Here is an 18,402-nt window from a genome sequence, read left to right as displayed (position 1 = left end):
TTCTTGTTTTATTAGTTGCTGCAAAATCCAGTGTGACATTTTATCCCATATAGTGAGACAACTTACCCAAATGTGGGGCAATATGTCACATGTTCACACTCTCTATTTGATTGCGTGTAAGTCTGCACTGACACAAAATGTTAAAAAGGCATGATTATGAAATATATACCTAAGACTTTTGTCTTTCATCTGATATGATGTGCTGATTCCAAGAAATAACGATTCCAAGAAATAACGAAATGTAAAAAGTGTGACATCAAGCCCTGGCCTAACTATTTTAAAATATAGTAATGCCATTGTCAACACTACTGTATATATATGATACCGTAGACCATTTCATGTTTGTTAAAAAATAAAAAAAAATCTACAACAAAAATGGGCTCCCTTTTTGTGAAGTGATATTAATGAATTCAACTTGGAAACGAAAGACCAGAGTTAGACTCTGCAAAGAAAAGCGTGCAAATGCAAAGTGAAGGCTACCTGTGGTTGAGCAGCGCCAGCAGCTCTCCTGCATGATACAAGTCGTTGCGTGTGACTCGGCTGAAGCGGAAGGCGTTCAGGTTGCAGAAAGTGACCGCGGGGAACGTCATGATCGGGGCGGCGACCTCGTCCAGCTTGGTCACGTGCGGATACTCCAGGTAGAAATGAATCCGGTCCACGCACACGAAGAGCAGCAGGGAGAGAGAGGCGAAAAAGAAGACGAGCCACAGGCAGCGTCTGAAGCAGAAGCGGCCGTAAGTGAAAATGTGCGAGATGCCGTGCAGGGTGGACCTGTGTGCGAAAACTTCAATCGGTAGAGGATGATCTGAGTCCATTTCCTCCCGTTCCACTTTGAGGTCCATGATCGTCACGGCGTGGTGGGGAAATATTCGATGTCAGCGAGAGCAGCGCCTGCACGCACTTCAACCCACTCGTCCCATCAGCCATTCAATCGATCACCTGTGGCGCCTGCCGTCCACCTGAACAGGTGCAGACACGCAAACCGCCCACCGAGTCGACTCGCCATTTTTTCACGTGCACTGCTGCGACTGTTTAAGAGGGGGGGGGGGGGGCACAAGAGTTGGGCGTTTCGCACAAGATGTCAAGTTCCGTAAACGCAGCGCGAGATCGGGCTGCACGTTTGTTGGTCGATCCCAAGTGCAGTGGAGCGCGCGTGGTGGATGCGCGCGTCAGCAGGAGTCTGATCGAGTCGCAGACACAAAAAGAACACGAAAATCCTTCAAGACAATTCAGCGCGTTGGAGAGGAATTGGAGACACGCGTGTCTCTCTCGATGCGCACATTTTCACGTCCAGCTTCTCTCTTCCGGGCGTGCAGAGAAATGAGACGCTTGCTTGTTGCAGTGCTGCTGAGTCGTGAGGTTTCGTGCGTGTGTCCACGTGTGCAGTTGCACGCGCGCGCGGGGGTGCGTGTGCGTAAAAAACATCACCAGCGGCAAAGATCTTGGACTGGGGATTGACACATGCTGCTATTATTATTATTATTATTATTATTATTATTATTATTATTATTATTATTATTATTATTATTATTATTATTATTATTATTTATGCTTAAACTAAATCTTGTACTCCAAAATGTTTCTAGCATATGGTATAACCTGTCTATATTTTTATTTTTATCATTTATAACTCTTCAAATTCCTGTTTGTTTGCACAATGTACGGCTTGTAAAACAATCTCAAAAATGATGTTTATATACTGCGCATGTATTCTCAGTACCAAGTCTATAGAAGTCATCAGGGGACCTTCCATCCATCCATCCATCCAAGAGACATACAGTCTCTCCAGCTTGTCCTGGGTCATCCTGGGGGGCCTCCTGCCGGTGGGACATGCACGAAACAGCATCAGGGGGAGCTTCAAATTCTTGAATTATTTACCATTTATCAATTAAAATGAAATTATTCTCTGTGGTCAGCACAGGGTTTCTGCACTTCATTTATGCACTTCATTTACTCCATTGGAGTGCAGTAAGCCATTAAATCGTCTTTTGGAAACTCTGAATATTACATGAAATAGCTGCCTTGTCGTAAAACTGATTATTATATAATAGAAAACATTAGGAAAAAAGTAAGTAGTCGAGTCAGCCAAGTAAATGACAATTTTTTTTTTTTTTAAAAATGCATTTTTATGGATTTCAATGTCACAACCATGGATTTCACTTACCTCACTTACCTACAGTTTCCGTTCTTTAATATATGGGAGCTTTCGGGCTGGCAAATTAATGCCAAAGTTTTCTTTGCAAGGTATCTGTCCATGGTACTGACGACTGTTCTTCCCCGTGCCTGCAGGCGGCGATAAAGCCAGCTTGTTTTGGTTTTGATAAGCGGAAGCGAAGAGAGCACGTGAGTAAGGAAACATGGCGTCATCTCGAAGTGTTGCTTGTGTGAGTCGCCTGGCGGGACGGACGGTCAGCTATGTGTCGGCGAGCCTCAAGAAAAGTGTTCTCTGGCCGGCGAGGAGACAATTCATTACGTCGACTGGGAACAGTAAGTGAACGCGATGTCAAAGATTTGAGAAAAATAGGCACACGTTAGCTTCGGACTCGTAGCTGGTCAGAGGTCAGTGGGCACTTATTTTTGTCACTCGAACTGGACGAAAGCCAAAGTCTGCTTAGTGCTTTGGATAACTTTGGAAAGTTTTAACGTGAACTTTTAGGGTAGAGTCGATCCATAATGTATAACATTTTTACTCTTGCGTCAAAATGTCCTGAGAAATACTGGACTGTTGTTCGTTAATGTTTAATACTGTAATGAGTACATTTGTATTTTTAGTAGTAGTAGTGATGATAATAAAATAATAATAATAATTAGGCTGTCATTATTTTTGTATGTTCTTATTAATCCACTGAAACAAAAATCGAAAGCGAAAAGGTTTTTTCTTTTTTTAGATTTAAATTTTATACTCAGATTTAAAAATATATATATATTTAATTGTACAGGGCTACGTCAACCGGAAGTTTGGTAACACGCATCTGTCTTTTTTAAAACAATACCAATGTAATCAATCACTTTTTTGTTTGTTCTCTCTCATTTCCAATGACTATGTTGTTAAAAGGGTAAGAATGGGCACATTTCAAATAAGCCTTAGCATCCAAAAAGACAAACCCACTCTTGTATGTTTGCTTGCAGGTCTGCAGTTCCGCCTGGACGAGAGGACAGCTCACAGCAGTCTGGACCTCTTCAAGAAAGACACGGGCATCATTTACCGCGTGCTGGGTCTCGACCCCAGCCACGTGCAAGCCAACCCCGAGCGTTTCCGAGACTGGGCGGTGGTGTTTGGCGACGAGAAGATCACTGGCGGTCGCCACTACTGGGAGGTGACGGTCAAAAAGTCGCAAGAGTTTCGTGTGGGTGTGGCCGAAGCGCTGATGTCCCGTGACGACTGCGTGGGTACTGACGGCTCCTCGTGGGTGTTTGGCTACGCGCAGCGCAAGTGGTTCGCCATGACCAACAATAAGATCGTTCCCGTCACCTTGGTGGGCAAGGCGGACCGCGTGGGCGTCCTGCTGGACTTTGAGGCGGGCGTTCTGGGGCTGGTCAACATTGAGAAACGCAGGGTCGTTCACGCCATCAGGGGTCACTTCAAGACTCCCCTCTGCCCTGCGTTTGGACTTTGGGACGGGGAGCTGCTCACGCACTCGGGTCTGGAAGTGCCAGAGGGCCTTGAGGGATAGCTGGGATTAGGGTTGCAATATTTTGGGTGAATTTCCACGGAATGTTAAAATGGAGGATTTTTGGAGAGGGGAGATTTAAAGGAAATATCATATTCAAGCCTAAATAGAAACATTTTGCATGCGTAATGGGGAGCTTGCCTTGCCTACATGTGAGAGCATTATGGTGCCTTAATTGCTCCTACCCCCCCCCCCCCCCCATTAACTCAATTAACGGATCAGAAATTTACTCCTTCAAATTTTGGCTTACGACATACAGCAAAAACATCAACTAAGCAATTAAGAGCCAACTTCAATTTTGTGAATTCTTTGTTTGAGCCCATAAATTCCCATGGAAAGTTCACAACTTTTTCCAAAATGTTGCAACTTCAGCTACTGCAAGTGTTACATTTATCAGTATATACAAATGAATTATTTCAGACTTTCTGCAGGTTCGTTTTGACAAGTCTTGCTAACGTCGACTCGCGTGGCACGGCATGCCGTGCTAACCTTTCTGGTGCTACCCACATGCTCATGTTAATACTGTATATTGTTTATTAAAAGAATATCATTTACATTGGCTTCACATTTCTTTCCTTCACAGCTTAGTTACATATTTTTATACAAGGACAGACTAACAGGATTTTGTCTTTTGCCACAGTTCTGTGAAAAAGTCAACCTGACTGATTGAAGCTATTAAAAAATGTTCATAGTAGCAACAGGTGTATAACAGATGCTCAGGTCCTAAATACATCACATTTGCAATAAAAAGTTATTTCTCTAAAACCACAAATGTCCACATCATCTGATTCAGCAACTTTTGTGCATTTAAATCAAGGAGGATAAAGAAAACTTATTTTTCTCTCTATTAAAATGTGCACAACTACTATATTTCAACTAATTATATACAGCATAAAAAACTTTTATATCACAACTGGAATTAAATACAGTATTCCACAGAACAGTGCCATAAAATATTGTGCAATGTTATAGACTTAAATCACATCATTATGCTCCCAATGAACACACATGTACATTTGCACACAATTGTGAAATTCAATGAAAGAACATCAAAAATACTGGTACTCAATAACATTAAGTCCCCTTTAGTTATCAATTCAATAATATTTTCATGGTGATGGTTTGAGGTTGCAGTGGTGCAGAACAGCTTGCATTGTTGATTGTTGTGCCACTGAACAGGGTGATCTAAATATAATGTTTTGTTTAGAACACTACAAACATATTCATGATAGACACATTAATCTTAGTAACAGCAAGTACCGTACATCTAAAATCCTACATTCATCACTTGTCTAAGTCACCCTGTTTCCTTTCAAGTGCTGTGCTTTACATTTGATCCTCTTCTGGTCCCCTCAGTTGATGCTCTTTAGCGTGTCCACGGTGCTTTTTTGCTCCTTGAAGCTCGATGACTCCCCATCGGTGTACGCAATCTGGTACTGCTGTAGAATGGTGGCGATGACGTGATGCTCAAACTGCTTGGCGTCATCCAGAGGAGTGTTCCCCCATCTGACAATGAACACCGTGTCAGTGGAAGGACTGTTAGACTGCACTTTGTAAATTCTACACCGTCTACCTGTCTTTGATGTTAGGATTCACTTTACATTCTTCAATCAGGAAGATCACAGCTTCGACATGACCTAAAAGAAAAAGTGTGTGATCATATTAGCGCTGTGCACGCTGAACTGAAGAGACGAAACCTTCCCCAGATTAGCTTCAGCATTAGCTAGCTGCTACAATAGTATGACACGGATTGATGTACAAATTTACCAAAAGTGGAAAAACCAAAACACAAACACCCTGTGTTCTGCCACTGCCTATTGTACGACAAGGGATCCTGGAGGTTAGAGTAAATTATTTGAAACTAAAATCGACAAGCTTTCTGTAGGTTGACGCAGCTGCGTGAGTGCGTCGGCTGCATATGTAACTCAGATATGTGAATATCAGGCTTGGTAAAACCTTGACTAGATAATATCTTGTTTAAAAAAAAAAAATCAACAGAAAGAGACTGCAATTGACTGGTGAGTGACAAGTCCAGGGTGTACCCAGCCTGAAAATGATCCAGTTACCCTTGAGGTGAATGAGGGCTATTAGTCAAGAAAATGGATGATGAAAATGGATGAAAAGAGAGTCACCTTCTGAGGCAGCAATGTGGAGAGCTGTACGAGAGTCGTAGTCTCTCTGGTTCATGTCCAAAGTTGAAAGAGCAAACCTGGTCAAGAAAAGATGAGACACAAACACTAAAACCCCCGAAGCATACTAATTATACGGAAGAGGATTAGGGCCAGGAAAGAGAGAGAAAAAAAGTTTGGCAGGATTCTGACTTTATTCTGAGAATTCTGACTTTATTCTCAGAATTCTGACTTTAAAGAATTCTGAGAATAAAGTCAGAATTCTGAGATTAAGGTGAGAAATGATTAAAGTGAGAATTCTCACTTTAAAGTGAGAATCCTGCCAAACTTTTTTTTTTCTCTTCACTGGCCTCTCTCTCTTCTGTATGATTAGCAAATACTGCATTTTATGCAAAGTAAAATAACACATTAATTTTGAATAACTTCTGGCAAAAAGGTCTGTTCTCTGTCACATGAAGAACCTGATACCTCCTCAGAGCAGAGACGTCGCCGCCGTAGGCCGCAAACATCAAGTTTACAACGGCCTTGTTCTAAAGGATGGAGAAATAAACATGCTGAGGATGATGTCTTGATTTTGAGACTGGTTGCAACTCGGTTCTGAACTCACTGGCTCTTCATCTAAGCTTCTTCTGGGGTCGTGCTTCTTGGTGAAGTGTCTCAGGTTGTCATAATGGTGGAAGTTAAAATGAGACACCAGCTCCTAGTGAATAAAAAGTTAGAAGAAATCACACACTCGAGGTTGATTGGTAAAACGTCGACGTACCTGGCAGAACTGAATGCCGCGCACGCTGTTCCCGAGGCGATCCAAAGAGGGAGACCAACACATCATGCCCATGACATTGGGGACCACCAGGAGCACGGCACCTGAAACTCCAGATTTGGCGGGCAAGCCCACCTGGAAAGAAAAAAAACAAACATAATATCTTACACCACCTGGATCTGATCGAAAGAAACATTTCACGTAGGTGACGCATTTAGAAGAGGGACTCACACGGAAGGCAAACTGTCCGGAGAAGTCGTACATGCCGCAGGAATGCATGAGACTCAGCGTGTTCCGAACCGCCGCCGTGCTCAGCACACGCTCGCCGGTGGTTGGACAAATGCCTCCGTTGGCCAGCGTGGCCGCCATGACGCTACCCGACTCACAGGTCATCTCGATGGAGCACAGCTGGGAGGGAAAGGAATCAATTGTTGATGACTAAACATGCGCTGGCTTGACATGTGGGGTGCACACGTACTCGGAAAAGTCTACATTTCTTGGTTTGATATGTCGACAATCACAATATGTGTCGGAAAGATCCTCACCTGAAAATAGAAGTCAAGGGCATCAATCATGTCAGCGTTCTCAGGGAAGCACTGCAAGTAAAACATTCTCACATCAGACTCAAGCCATGACTAATTCATTTGGAAATTAAACCGTACACATCGACCAAACGTACCTTTTTTTCCTTGAGGTAATACCCAATTGCATAATTCCTATCGCCTGTCTCCCTCTCTGACTGGAACCTGTGAGTACATCACAGCTATAAAATGAATCAAATGAAACAAAACAAAACGCTTGCAGGTACTCTTTATACTCACGTCGCGTTGCTGAAGCCAACATATTCTGTTCCCGCTGCACGCTTCAAAATATCCATTACCTGCAAACAATGTGAGGAGATGCCACAACGCAAGGTGGAAACAAACCTAAACAGTATATGCAGTGAATGGAAAAATACAAACAAAAACAACAAAAACTGTACTCACATAATCAAACCTCTCAGCTTTTTTTGAGTCAGGCTGCAAAAAAAGACAAATGTGTAAACGTTGTAATTTTCTGTTGATGTCTACCAGTCCTACAGATGGCAGTGTTTGAGTGGTTTGACTGGTCACATGATCTGGCCTTCTTCCCTATGTTGCTTCAATTGTGCAACCACTTAACTATACATTGCCTCCTCACCAAATATACACAAGTGTCAAGCTGGCGAGGGCGCTACTCCTGCGGACGCTCTGATTGGGCCAAAGAACACACGCCTAACAACCCCTCCCTCTCAAAAGTTTACTTGAATCAGCTGTGAAAGTCAAGCCAAATTCAACGGGTGGAACACGTACACACGCCGTGTTTGTTTGTGACCACAGACAAGTTTGACGTCTATCAAGTCAAACGGTGACGGTCAAAGTCCAACATCTGCACCAACCGACTGTCTGGAGCGATTGTTGTGTATTTGCTGACTCTCTACAAATACAAATCACATAAGTTTGCAGAGAGATTTTGGCTTCGAAATTTGTTTTATAGGCACAATTAGGTTACCTGGTACAATTCCAACGTGCTTTTCTGAAATTTTCAGGATCTGCACGTTAAACTTGTATAACATGTTTTGAAAAAGAACCCGTCCTATCTTACTTGGGGAAAAACAAAAAACATTCATTATGAAAAACGGCTTAATTTTCTATACAACATCTTACATGTTTAAAGGTCGCGATTATTCAACCCAACATTATAAACAGTCAAATGTAATTGTTTTCTCATTGTACCATGAGCCAACCCTTGAGTGACAAGGCGTGTTGTATTTTTAGTGTGATCCATGCTAACTGTATGTATCCTACTGTTTACTACCACACTATGTCCATTGCTGCACACATCAGAAGTCAAGACCAGGGTGTATTTTCTAAAATTAAAATCTTAAAATAGGCTACAGACGGTGGCAGTCATGCAGTATTTACCTTTATTAAAGAGCTGATAACGATAGCTCCAGCATTCACCATTGGATTGTGTGGTCGATCTGCACAAGAAATGAGAACATGTTGTTATGAGGTCGACCCTCTGCCAATGGATTGCTAAGATTCAAAGATGTACTTGGGATTTAACAGCTCACGATCACATACTACCAGATCTGCACACTACCGCTTTTTGCTTTGCAGTAATGTCAGTTGGACCTCTAAGCGCAACAAAAGCTTTTGGGAGATTATGCTATGGACTGAAGTGAGGAAAGTTGAATTTTTTTGGGAAGGTATGTGTCTCGTTTCAAGCTAAATGTAGGACAGCATTTGAGAAAAAGAACATCATACCACCAGTCAAACATGGTAGTGGGAGTGTGATGGTCTGGGGCTGCTTTGCTACTCAGGACCTGGATGACTTGCTGGGAGAATGTTCAGCCACCAGTGCATGACCTTAGCTAAAATGCAGTTGGGCTCCACAGGTGCACAATAATCTAAAACATACTAGCAAGTCAACCTCTGAAAGTCTACAAAAAATACCCCCCCCCCAAAAAAAAAACCCCAACAACAACAACATATGACCGAGTCAAAGTCCAGACTTGAGTCTGATTGAAATGCTGTTGCATGACATTAAAAAGGCTGTTCATGAAAAAACAGCTTCCAGTGTTGTGCAACTAAAGCAATTCAGTCAAAATATCTCCACAGAGATTTGAAAGACGCATTGCCAGTTCTAGAAAATGTTAGATTTCAGTTGTTGCTGCTGAGGATGGCCTGACCAGTTACGTCGTTTAGGGGGCGACTCATTTTTCACACAGGGCCTAAACATTAAAGTTGGGAAACTATGCAAAAAAAGAAAAAAAAAAGAAAAAAGAAAAAATGAATTCTCGAACAGAAGATTGCAAAAACTCTCCACAGTGAAAACCAAATTCCGATCTGGATATTCAGTTTCAAACTGAACCTTGATCCACTAAACTGACTCAAGTTTCTCAAGAAAGAAAGAATAATTGTCATAAAAGCTCACTTACCTTCCTTATTCAGCGACAGTTTGTCGAACCTGAACCCACTGGGCTCTTTTCCCACAAACTGGTGGACGTGTTCGCTGCCCAGCTCGTGCACAGCGATGGCGTACTCCAGTGGCTTGACACACGACTGTAGACAGAAGGGAACCTTGGTGTCACCCACCGAGTGTCTGCACGGCACGGGCAGGTGAATGAAAATGGAAGAAGTGAGATGGTGCCGATGTGGAATGATATCATAACGGATGCACGCATTTTCACAAGAAAGATTTTTACCTTTGTCCGTCTATGGTGCACAGAGATGCTCCCCAAAGGTTAGGGCTGAATTTTGCAAGTTGAGGAATGTAATCGGCTACCTGCATGAAGACATGTACCTGCAGGTTAGACACTCTATACAGTACATTTACCAGCAACAACATTAGATCCCCTAGATGTGCTCTAAAATAGTAATGCACATTCAATTTTTGTAAGAGGAACCGATAAAGCAGAAGTAATAGATATTGTTTACAAATTCGCAAAAAAAAGATCCACTGATTGGAATGGATATGAGATGTCGTTGATAAAAAAAAAAAAACATTGATTGTATTATTAATCCTTTAGTTTATATTTGCAATCAGTCTCTGATGGTGGGAAAATTCCCCAAATCAATGAAAATAGCTAAAGTCATACTGATTTATAAATCAGGTGACAAGCATTTGTTTTACAATTATAGGCCTATCGCAGTTTTCTAAGATCTTAGAAAATATATTTATTAAAAGGTTGAATGACTTTCTAACTAAACACAAATTACTCTATGAGCAACAATATGGATTCAGAAAAAAACCCATACCAGACTACTTCAATTTGATTCCAAATGCTACTGAAAGAAATTAATATTCAGTAGGAATTTTTGGGGATTTCCAAAAAGCTTTTGACACTATTGATCATAAACTGCTCTTGTTAAAACTGCATAGATATGGTATTAGAGGATTGGCTAACTAGTTATTTAGAAGAACGGCAACAGTTTGTTAATACTAACAACACAAATTCAAAGATTTTTCATCAGATCAGTTCTTGGACCTTTACTTTTTATTTTGTATATCAATGATTTACATTTGGTTACCACGTCATTCATTGAAGGGTGTTTTTATTTGCTGATGACACAACGTTTTTTTGTAGTGGGGATGACCTGAAACAACCCCAGGGGATACAGTTGAGAATGAATTACAAATTGTTAAGAAATGGTTTAATGCAAACAAATTGTCACTACATACTGGGTAAACAAAATGCCTCATTTTTGGAAATCGGGCATCAAATGAACGCAGAAAGATTAAAATTAATGAGGTTGAAATTGTGTTACTGTGACCAAAATTAAATTTCTAGGGATAATAATCGATAGTAAATAATCTTGGAAATCTCATATAAACGTCAAAATGAAAATGTCAAAATCTATACAATGCACAACATTTTATAAACTAAAACTCCCTGAAAATATTATATTACTCACTCGTAGTTCCATTTATGACATACTCTATTGAGGGTTGGGGAAATACTTATAAAACAAATACAAATGCTATTTTCTTGTTGCAAAAGTAAGCAATATTAATTATTAGTCAAAAAGCGTTTAGAGAATCACTTTTTATTCAGTTAAATATACTAAAATACAAATGACATAGTAAGTCTTAACACACTCCAAATTATGTTTAAGGCAAAAAAAAAAAAAAGGACAGTTACCACAAAGTATCCAGAAGTCGTTTAAAGTAAGAGACAAAGAATATAATTTCAGAGGATCCCTACTATTTGAAAAACCAAAAATACGTACAAATGTTAAAAGATGTCAATCTGTGGAACAACTGTTCTGAAAGTATCAAAACCTGTAGGTCATTAAGTATGATGAAAAAAACTTTGTAAGGATGGCATGATAATGAGCTATACTATGGAAAGATAATCACAGATTTATTTACCAGCATAATGAAGTTGATATGTGTTGAATGTTTGGTATTCTTTTCCATTGTTCATGATTTCCTTTTTCGAATGGATGATCTGTGTTCTAAACCGCAGTATTGTTTTCCTGCTGTTCGAATGACCAGGGCAGATGGTCATCCTCTGAGCCCGCCGGTCTGCCTGAGGTTTCTTCCTACAATTGAAAATGAAGTAGGGAGTTTTTCCTTACCACTGTTGCTGTTGTGCTTGCCTGAGTCAGAGGGTACGTGCAAGGTTCGACCTGGCTGTTGGGCGAGCGCCTTGTGGCGACTTCTTTTGATTTGGTGCTATATCAAAAGTACAATTATTGAATTATTTCTTATTTCTTATTTTCTTCTATTTTGTAGTGCTAGAGGGGTAGGCACAGAAATGAAAAGCTTTTGCTTCTGCCTTCACCCTTTCAGTTGTATATTTATGTATGTAATTAGTTTGTTTTAGTTCTTGACCATGCTAAATTTTTCATTTGCCAATGAACCGAATACAATTTTTCATTCATCTGCTACTTACTTGTCCTCCATCTTGCTGTTGTGCACTGTCGTATATTTCGTTGATTTTCTGGGTGAACGCTTGAAAGTCAGGGATGATGAACATTTTTCGGAAAGCCTTAGTCAGCAGCATGATGTTGTTACCGACACACCTACAAGTGGAGGATAGATTTGAAAAAAAACAAAAAAAAAATTAATAAATAAAAAACAACACTCTTATGCAAAAAATATGAAGAACTATAAAGGTTTGCTTTTCATCATATAACCATGTAAGGAAAAAATAAGAATGATCACTTGTGTCCATAAACAAGCCTTTCCATTTGATAGGAAACAATCTGTTAGAGCAAGGAACTGTTGAGCGTCCTTATGTAATGAAGCTCAGCCATTCGCAGGCCTTGAGGGCACTCTGTCTTCCTGCCGCAACTCTTAGCATGCATGCATGCGCGCACGTGAAAAGTGTCTGGTGACAGCTGTCGCCTCCAAAACGCCTGCTTGTCTCTGTCACTCCACTGCTAACTCAAATAGCACAAGCACCAAAGCCTTTTCTAAATATTGGCGTCAAAATCTAGAAAGCCCCTCCACTTCACTCATCCTTTCAAATTCTTATTTCTTCCTCACGCATGTCCTGTGAATGATTGACAGGCGAAAAGAAGAAAGCAGCTGCGGTGGTAGAAGCAGTGTGGGCACATCGAGTATCACTGGGAACACGTGAGTACATTGCAGCACACGCGAGGAGCTTTTAATACCTTCTGAAGAGCGTTTTGTCCATCATGGATGGCCCCAGCGAGTCAAGTGTGAATTGCCGAATCTGACGCATACAGTCACGGAGTCGAGGGTCGGAAGTCCACAGACCTGTTTTTCGCAAAGCCTGTACAGACAACAACCAAAAAGCAGGGTTTTCTTATTTACAAGAAATAAATAAATACATATTTTTTATTATTTTTTTCCCCGAGCAACCTTCACTGTTTAGCTTCGGATTGTTCATTCTAGCTAGTTTTTACTGTACTTCATTTGTACTTTTGTTTTGAAAATCAGTTACTTTTTAGAGGAAATGTTCTAGTTTTTATTTAGTCGAAAATGCCTTGTTCTAGTTTAGTTTTTAGTAGTTTTATTATTATTACTATTATTATTATTATTTTAATTATTTTTTAATATGGGGTGTTTGTCGAGTGCAAGATTGGGGGAAAATGGGTCACTATAAGTATTGTGTAAAAAAGTAAACTATTAGACCCTCTTCTGTACAACGTGCAGTAATATTAACCTTTTAGGTATTTCAAAAGGTTGTAGCGTGAAAATGGTTCGAGATAAAGGCATACTGTAAATTGAGGTTTTGCGACTTTGGCGGTTAAAGTTAAAATGAACATTGAAAGTTCTTGTTTTATTTACCATAAATGTTCACTCTAATTCTAATTAGTTTTATAAACGTAATATAGTTTTCAGTAAAGTTTAGCTTTTTAAAACATTTTTATTTTATTTCGGTAACTAAAATATTCTTTCAAGTTTAGCTTTAGTTTATTTGTTAGTTTTCATTAACTATGATAAACAACACATCAACATGTTTTGAAATTAGCATAGCATCTGTACCACTGATTCCCAACCACCAAGCTGCAGCAAATTAGTCTGCTGTGAGAATGTGGGCTGAGGGAAATGATCCAATTCCACTATATTGGTTTGAAAATATTTTTATCTATAAATCTTTGGCCCTGCGATTAGCTGGCAACCAGTTCAGGGTGTACCTCGCCTACTGCCCAAAGCCAGCTGGGATAGGCTCCGCGACCCTTGTGAGGACAAGCAGTTAAGAAAATGGATGGATGGATGGATATATATCTTTGTTCATTTATCAATATGCCAGTATCGTACAATGACAGGCAGAAGAATTAAATTAAATAAAGGTACAATTAACCTGTGTATTCACCTGTTGCCATTTATACAACAGAATAATAGCTTTATGTTCAACTAAACAGGCCTAGATGTCACACAAAATCAAACTTTGAAACAAGATCATCTTTATTCCCGGAATTTTTGTTGGTAACATTTGTTTGGAAATGTGCCGTGAGATATGTTTAGAATAAAATATGCATACCTCTGTCAAATTTAATGTATGATCATCTACAAACAAGCAAATCTTTTATATGCTTGCACAGCACGTGGAGTTTTTCCCCTCTACTCTTTAAACTTTTATGCAACAACAGATTGAAAGGGACAAGGACAAACACCTCTGACTATGCAAACATTGATGCCAAGGTTTTGCTGTGCTCAGATTCATCTAGTTCGACTATTTCTACCTGAGTCACTTCTACAAACACATCCAGTCATCCGAAGAGCACTAACAAGCCCCCCTATGTACACAAGGGTCACTTTTCTAAGGTATATGGCATGTTCCATTTAAAAAAAAAAAAAGTTACCATAGACACAGAGTTCACCAGATGTCCAATATTTATGTAATGTGTTGACTGAAGTGAAAAGGACGATGGCTTGCATTATACAAACATATCAGACTTGTAAAATGTTTTGACAGTAAAATGAGATGATGGAGATTGGTGGACCAACCTGGAAACATCAATACAGTTTAGAACTATTAAGCATGACTAATTACTCACGGTCACATTAAATTAAATGTCTTATAAAATGTATTGTATTGTTGTCATTAAAATGCTAAATGAGATCAATCCATGTGGTTTTGCTTTGGTGTCCTTTCCTGTGACTCACAGCCACTATACCAATTACATCAACAACGCTTAGACACCATATGACTTAATTGTGATTCAATTGGAGGTGTATTTTTGCATTGGGCGATTTGCTGCTACAAATGTCAGAGGCGTGTTTAGGAAACACAAGTGGCAGGAGGGGAACATGTGCTTGTGTACACACTGACACAGAATGTCCATGACGGACGGCCGAAGCGATGTGATGTGACACAAGTAATGTGAGGGTGCTGTTGACTCACTGAAATGAACTGCGAGAGGGGGATCATCTCTCTGCCGTCAGTGATGGTGTAGAAAAGTAGGTCCTCCATACTAGACATCAACTGACTGCTGTTAACACAAAACAGAATAGACAGTGAGAGGATGAAAATAATGGGCTAATGTATGTTTACATCCAGCTATTACTGAAATACTGGGAAGAAAAGGTTGTTATTGTTAAGGTTGTTGACGTCAATAGTTAACTCACGATTAATCACAAATTCTATATCTGTTCTAGATGTACAATAAAATGTACAATACACACAACATGACCCCAATCTCCATAAATATATGCATTATTATTCAATTTATTACAACTAAATTTTGACGTGGACATGTCTGCATTGCGACTGGAATTCTCCCAGTACAGGATTTCCAAGTAAGAGGCGGTCATTATTTATTATTAAGAGTGTTAAAGAGATATATATATATATATATAGACGTGCCATCAGGATAGGCAAGGTAGGCACTGCCTACCCCAGGCTGAAATGAAAGTTGAAAACCGTTTGGCTTTCTCGATTTATTTTAATTATTACTTTCATTTCAGAAAGCCTACACTACCTATAGGTTTGAAAGTGACAACATTTAATGATTTTCATACCTCAATTACAAATGACTCATTACTTGGTCTGGCCTGCAGGCAAAAATGCTGCAAAAATTATCCTCCTGAAGGCACACCGCTACTGTGCTTTTCCCAGCCCTGTCCGCGTAGCGATGTGTTCGCGCATGCGTAGTCAGTTTCCCAGTAGAAAAGTCATTTACGCAAATAGGCAGATCGCTGCGCTGCCTTTTTACGTCGCTGTATTATTCCTATGCGAACGTACGTTCGCACAGTGCAATCGTGAATTCAAAACACACTTAGTGCACAGCAGAGCGGTAAGATGACGCCACTCTGGAGAATATACAATTATTTTCACGCCTTTCTTTTGAGGGAAAACGCCATATTTTGAAGGATGGGAGACCAACGCCTTAGCTATCAGATCTTCAGCAAAGTAAGGGAAAAATTATTATTCGTACTTTTCACAGAGAATGGTGCAAAAGGAAAGATTGGCTTTGTGGATGTGCTTCGATTAACTGTCTGTTTCACTTTACACGGTGTTTGGCATTGCTATTGCTATTGCTAGCTTGATTTTGTGAGGAATTAGGCTGTTTTACAAGGAGATATTCACATCGGAGGCGACGGGTACGAACCCCGCTCAAAGTAAAAAAAAAGAAAAGAAAAAGATTGCAGAGCAAAAAATGTAAGAGAGTAATGTTTTGTTGTTTTATTTTCTACTCATACAGAGGAAGCATATGTTAAAACTGCTTGAATGTATGGCATCTTGTATCTGAGTATCAAGTATCTGGAGGTCAGGCTGAGTGCCCTCTTTTTTTGGAAATGAAAATACGGTCACCCTAGGATACGTTGTACACTCGCCTGCCGACACACGTATTATTTCCATTCAATAACACACAAGGTGCATTTATAAGCGGACAAGTGTGTCGGCCTGCGATGACCTACTTGGCTTGTCCTTGGTCCCCATCAGGACCGGTGTGGTGATGAAGGGCTCTGTGGTTGTGAGGTGATGCTGTAACCCAGCAGGGCAGAAAAACAGCTTGCTGCGTCCTGGACAAAACACTGCTGTCAGCTCCAACTTTGGCCGCGACACCTGCATTTTTAAGTAGCTGCAAGACTCCGAGGTTGGCTGCCCTCAGAGTTTTCAGACAATGCATTGTGGTAGGAACTAATCTGTAATAATTCAAAATAGTTGATTACTTTTGCCCTCCAGGTGTTATCTAGACTACTGTGACCAGTGCTGTGGGGTGTTCACAGTTTGCAGCAGCTGCTCTTCCAACTACATGCTGCCGTAAGGGGGCGGGGTCACACGGCGTGATGGTTGAGATGCCAGGGTAAATAAACAGCAGCAGCTGCTGGGACTGAACTGGATATGCTTTGAGCTACCGTGCATGATCCTGATTGGTCAAATGTTATCGTTGCAGTTTAATTCCTTGGAAAGTACACATGTGAGGTTTGACAGTTAAACCCTTGAATTGACAATTTAATCTGATTCCAATTGTTATTTTGTTTTGTTTTTAACTTCACATAAAATGTTCTCAGACTAAAGTGGGAAACATTCCATTTGTACAATTCCATAAAGGGAAAATTAATCATGAAGCATGCTTATAGATAGTTTAGCTAGATGTTGATCACAAAAAAAACAATTAGCAATATGAATACACACAGCATATATTCAGTGGGTGCAAAAGTCTATACACCCCCTGTTCAAACAACAACAACAAAAGGAGAGCAAAGATGATGACATGTTGACGGCGGCCAAATGAATAATACTGAGCTCTCCTTTAAAAACAGAAGAAAACAAAAACAAAAAGAAGAGAGGGGTAACAACAAAATGACCAAAAACAATGTGGTGTTCACCCCCTATTATAACTGGGATGCGCCTCACTTCTGAATTAACCGCACCACACACTCACAGGTATTTGACACTGCTCAAAATTACTCCACCTTGTTTCAGTCCGTATTTCCAGGTGAAGAAAACCAGCCCCTGTTCATGATGCTCCCGCCAGCCATGCCTCACTGTAGCTATGGTGCTCTTTTGGTGATGAGCAGTGTTATGTTTGCGACAAACATACCTTTTGGAATTATGACGGAAAAGTTCAAACTTGGTTTTATCGGTTCATAATACATTATATTCCCACATGTGTTGGTCAACCGGAGGCTAACTTTGGGCAAAAAGAAAGATTCGCCTTCAACTACTGTACTGCCATACTATATACCTATGTAACTATTTAGGTAACCAAAATATTAGGACCAACTTCATGATGTTGTGGATCCTTCCATCCGTCTCTATCCATCCATTTTCTGAACCGCTTATCCTCACGAGGGTTGCGGGCGTGTTTCAACTTCAATACAAAACATTTGGTTAAATCCGGAGTTTGTATGTTCTACCTCCATTCCATTCCATGTACTCCGGTTTCCTCTCGTATTCCAAAAACATACACAGTAAATTCATTGAACGCTCTATATTGTCTCTTAAATGTGGGTACGTGTGCCCCTGGCGGTACGTGAAGGCACTTCGTGAGATTTTAAAATATATTTTAAAAGTATATGTAAGTATTTCTAAAAATATTTATATAAGTTCATAAATGGAATTTTATATTCAGTAGACTATTCAATTTCAGTGTCCTAAAAACCCAGCGTCTCCCGCATACCAGAATGGTTTGACCCAACTTGTCATTATGCCACCTAGAATCACCTGTCAATCACTTGAAAACTTTATTTAAAATGTAGTTAATTATTTAGTTTTGAGAACAGAGCTTTACTATGATCACAAAAGATGACATTGGTTGTTGATAATAATTTATACAATTGCGCATTTGAACAAATCTTTATTTATAATTAATTAATTAATGTTTTCTTATTTATTTATTTGTTTATTCATTCATTCATTTTTAGTTACTGGTATATCTTTTTATTTCCA

General features: G+C 40.0%; 3 protein-coding genes across 7 annotated transcripts in view; 1 reads left to right on the top strand and 2 right to left on the bottom strand.

Annotated features, from left to right (window-relative positions):
• The window catches only part of LOC147178389 (acid-sensing ion channel 1-like), a 48,048-nt gene extending 46,683 nt beyond the window's left edge, over window positions 1–1,365 (bottom strand). Inside the window, exon 1 of the mRNA XM_086067507.1 lies at window positions 481–1,365. Coding sequence (XP_085923633.1) covers window positions 481–842 — 362 coding nt within the window. The 5' untranslated portion in view covers window positions 843–1,365. The remainder of the gene's footprint in view (window positions 1–480) is intronic.
• On the top strand, window positions 1,087–4,225 carry spryd4 (SPRY domain containing 4). The gene is made up of 2 exons (XM_086067508.1): window positions 1,087–2,487; window positions 3,130–4,225. The coding sequence occupies exons 1-2, from the start codon at window positions 2,358–2,360 to the stop codon at window positions 3,672–3,674; spliced, it is 675 nt and encodes a 224-aa protein (XP_085923634.1). The 5' UTR covers window positions 1,087–2,357; the 3' UTR covers window positions 3,675–4,225.
• Window positions 4,188–17,859, bottom strand: LOC147178387 (glutaminase kidney isoform, mitochondrial-like). 5 transcript variants are annotated; one of them, XM_086067505.1, is made up of 19 exons: window positions 17,738–17,859; window positions 16,425–16,529; window positions 14,908–14,992; window positions 12,707–12,828; window positions 11,983–12,112; window positions 9,790–9,869; window positions 9,523–9,686; window positions 8,504–8,562; window positions 7,547–7,579; window positions 7,382–7,440; window positions 7,240–7,306; window positions 7,106–7,156; window positions 6,792–6,968; window positions 6,564–6,695; window positions 6,408–6,500; window positions 6,269–6,330; window positions 5,804–5,880; window positions 5,245–5,308; window positions 4,188–5,177 (listed from the first exon to the last, which is right to left on the bottom strand). In XM_086067505.1, exons 1-19 carry the CDS (start codon window positions 17,740–17,742, stop codon window positions 5,024–5,026), a joined length of 1,719 nt encoding a protein of 572 aa, XP_085923631.1. In that variant the 5' UTR covers window positions 17,743–17,859; the 3' UTR covers window positions 4,188–5,023. The 5 variants fall into 5 exon arrangements, with proteins under 5 accessions (XP_085923631.1, XP_085923630.1, XP_085923632.1 ...); XM_086067504.1 differs by having other exon boundaries at window positions 14,908–14,995; window positions 17,738–17,858; XM_086067506.1 differs by lacking the exon at window positions 17,738–17,859 and adding an exon at window positions 17,427–17,445 and having other exon boundaries at window positions 14,908–14,995.
• Window positions 17,860–18,402: the final 543 nt, after the last annotated feature.

The sequence above is a fragment of the Leptonotus elevatus genome, chromosome 2 (genome assembly GCF_054856555.1).
Source record: "Leptonotus elevatus isolate MCC_2025b chromosome 2, RoL_Lele_1.0, whole genome shotgun sequence".
In the NCBI taxonomy this organism is placed as follows: domain Eukaryota; kingdom Metazoa; phylum Chordata; class Actinopteri; order Syngnathiformes; family Syngnathidae; genus Leptonotus; species Leptonotus elevatus.
The sequence above is the reverse complement of the archived record's forward strand: the minus strand, read 5'-3'. Positions and strand labels throughout refer to the sequence as shown.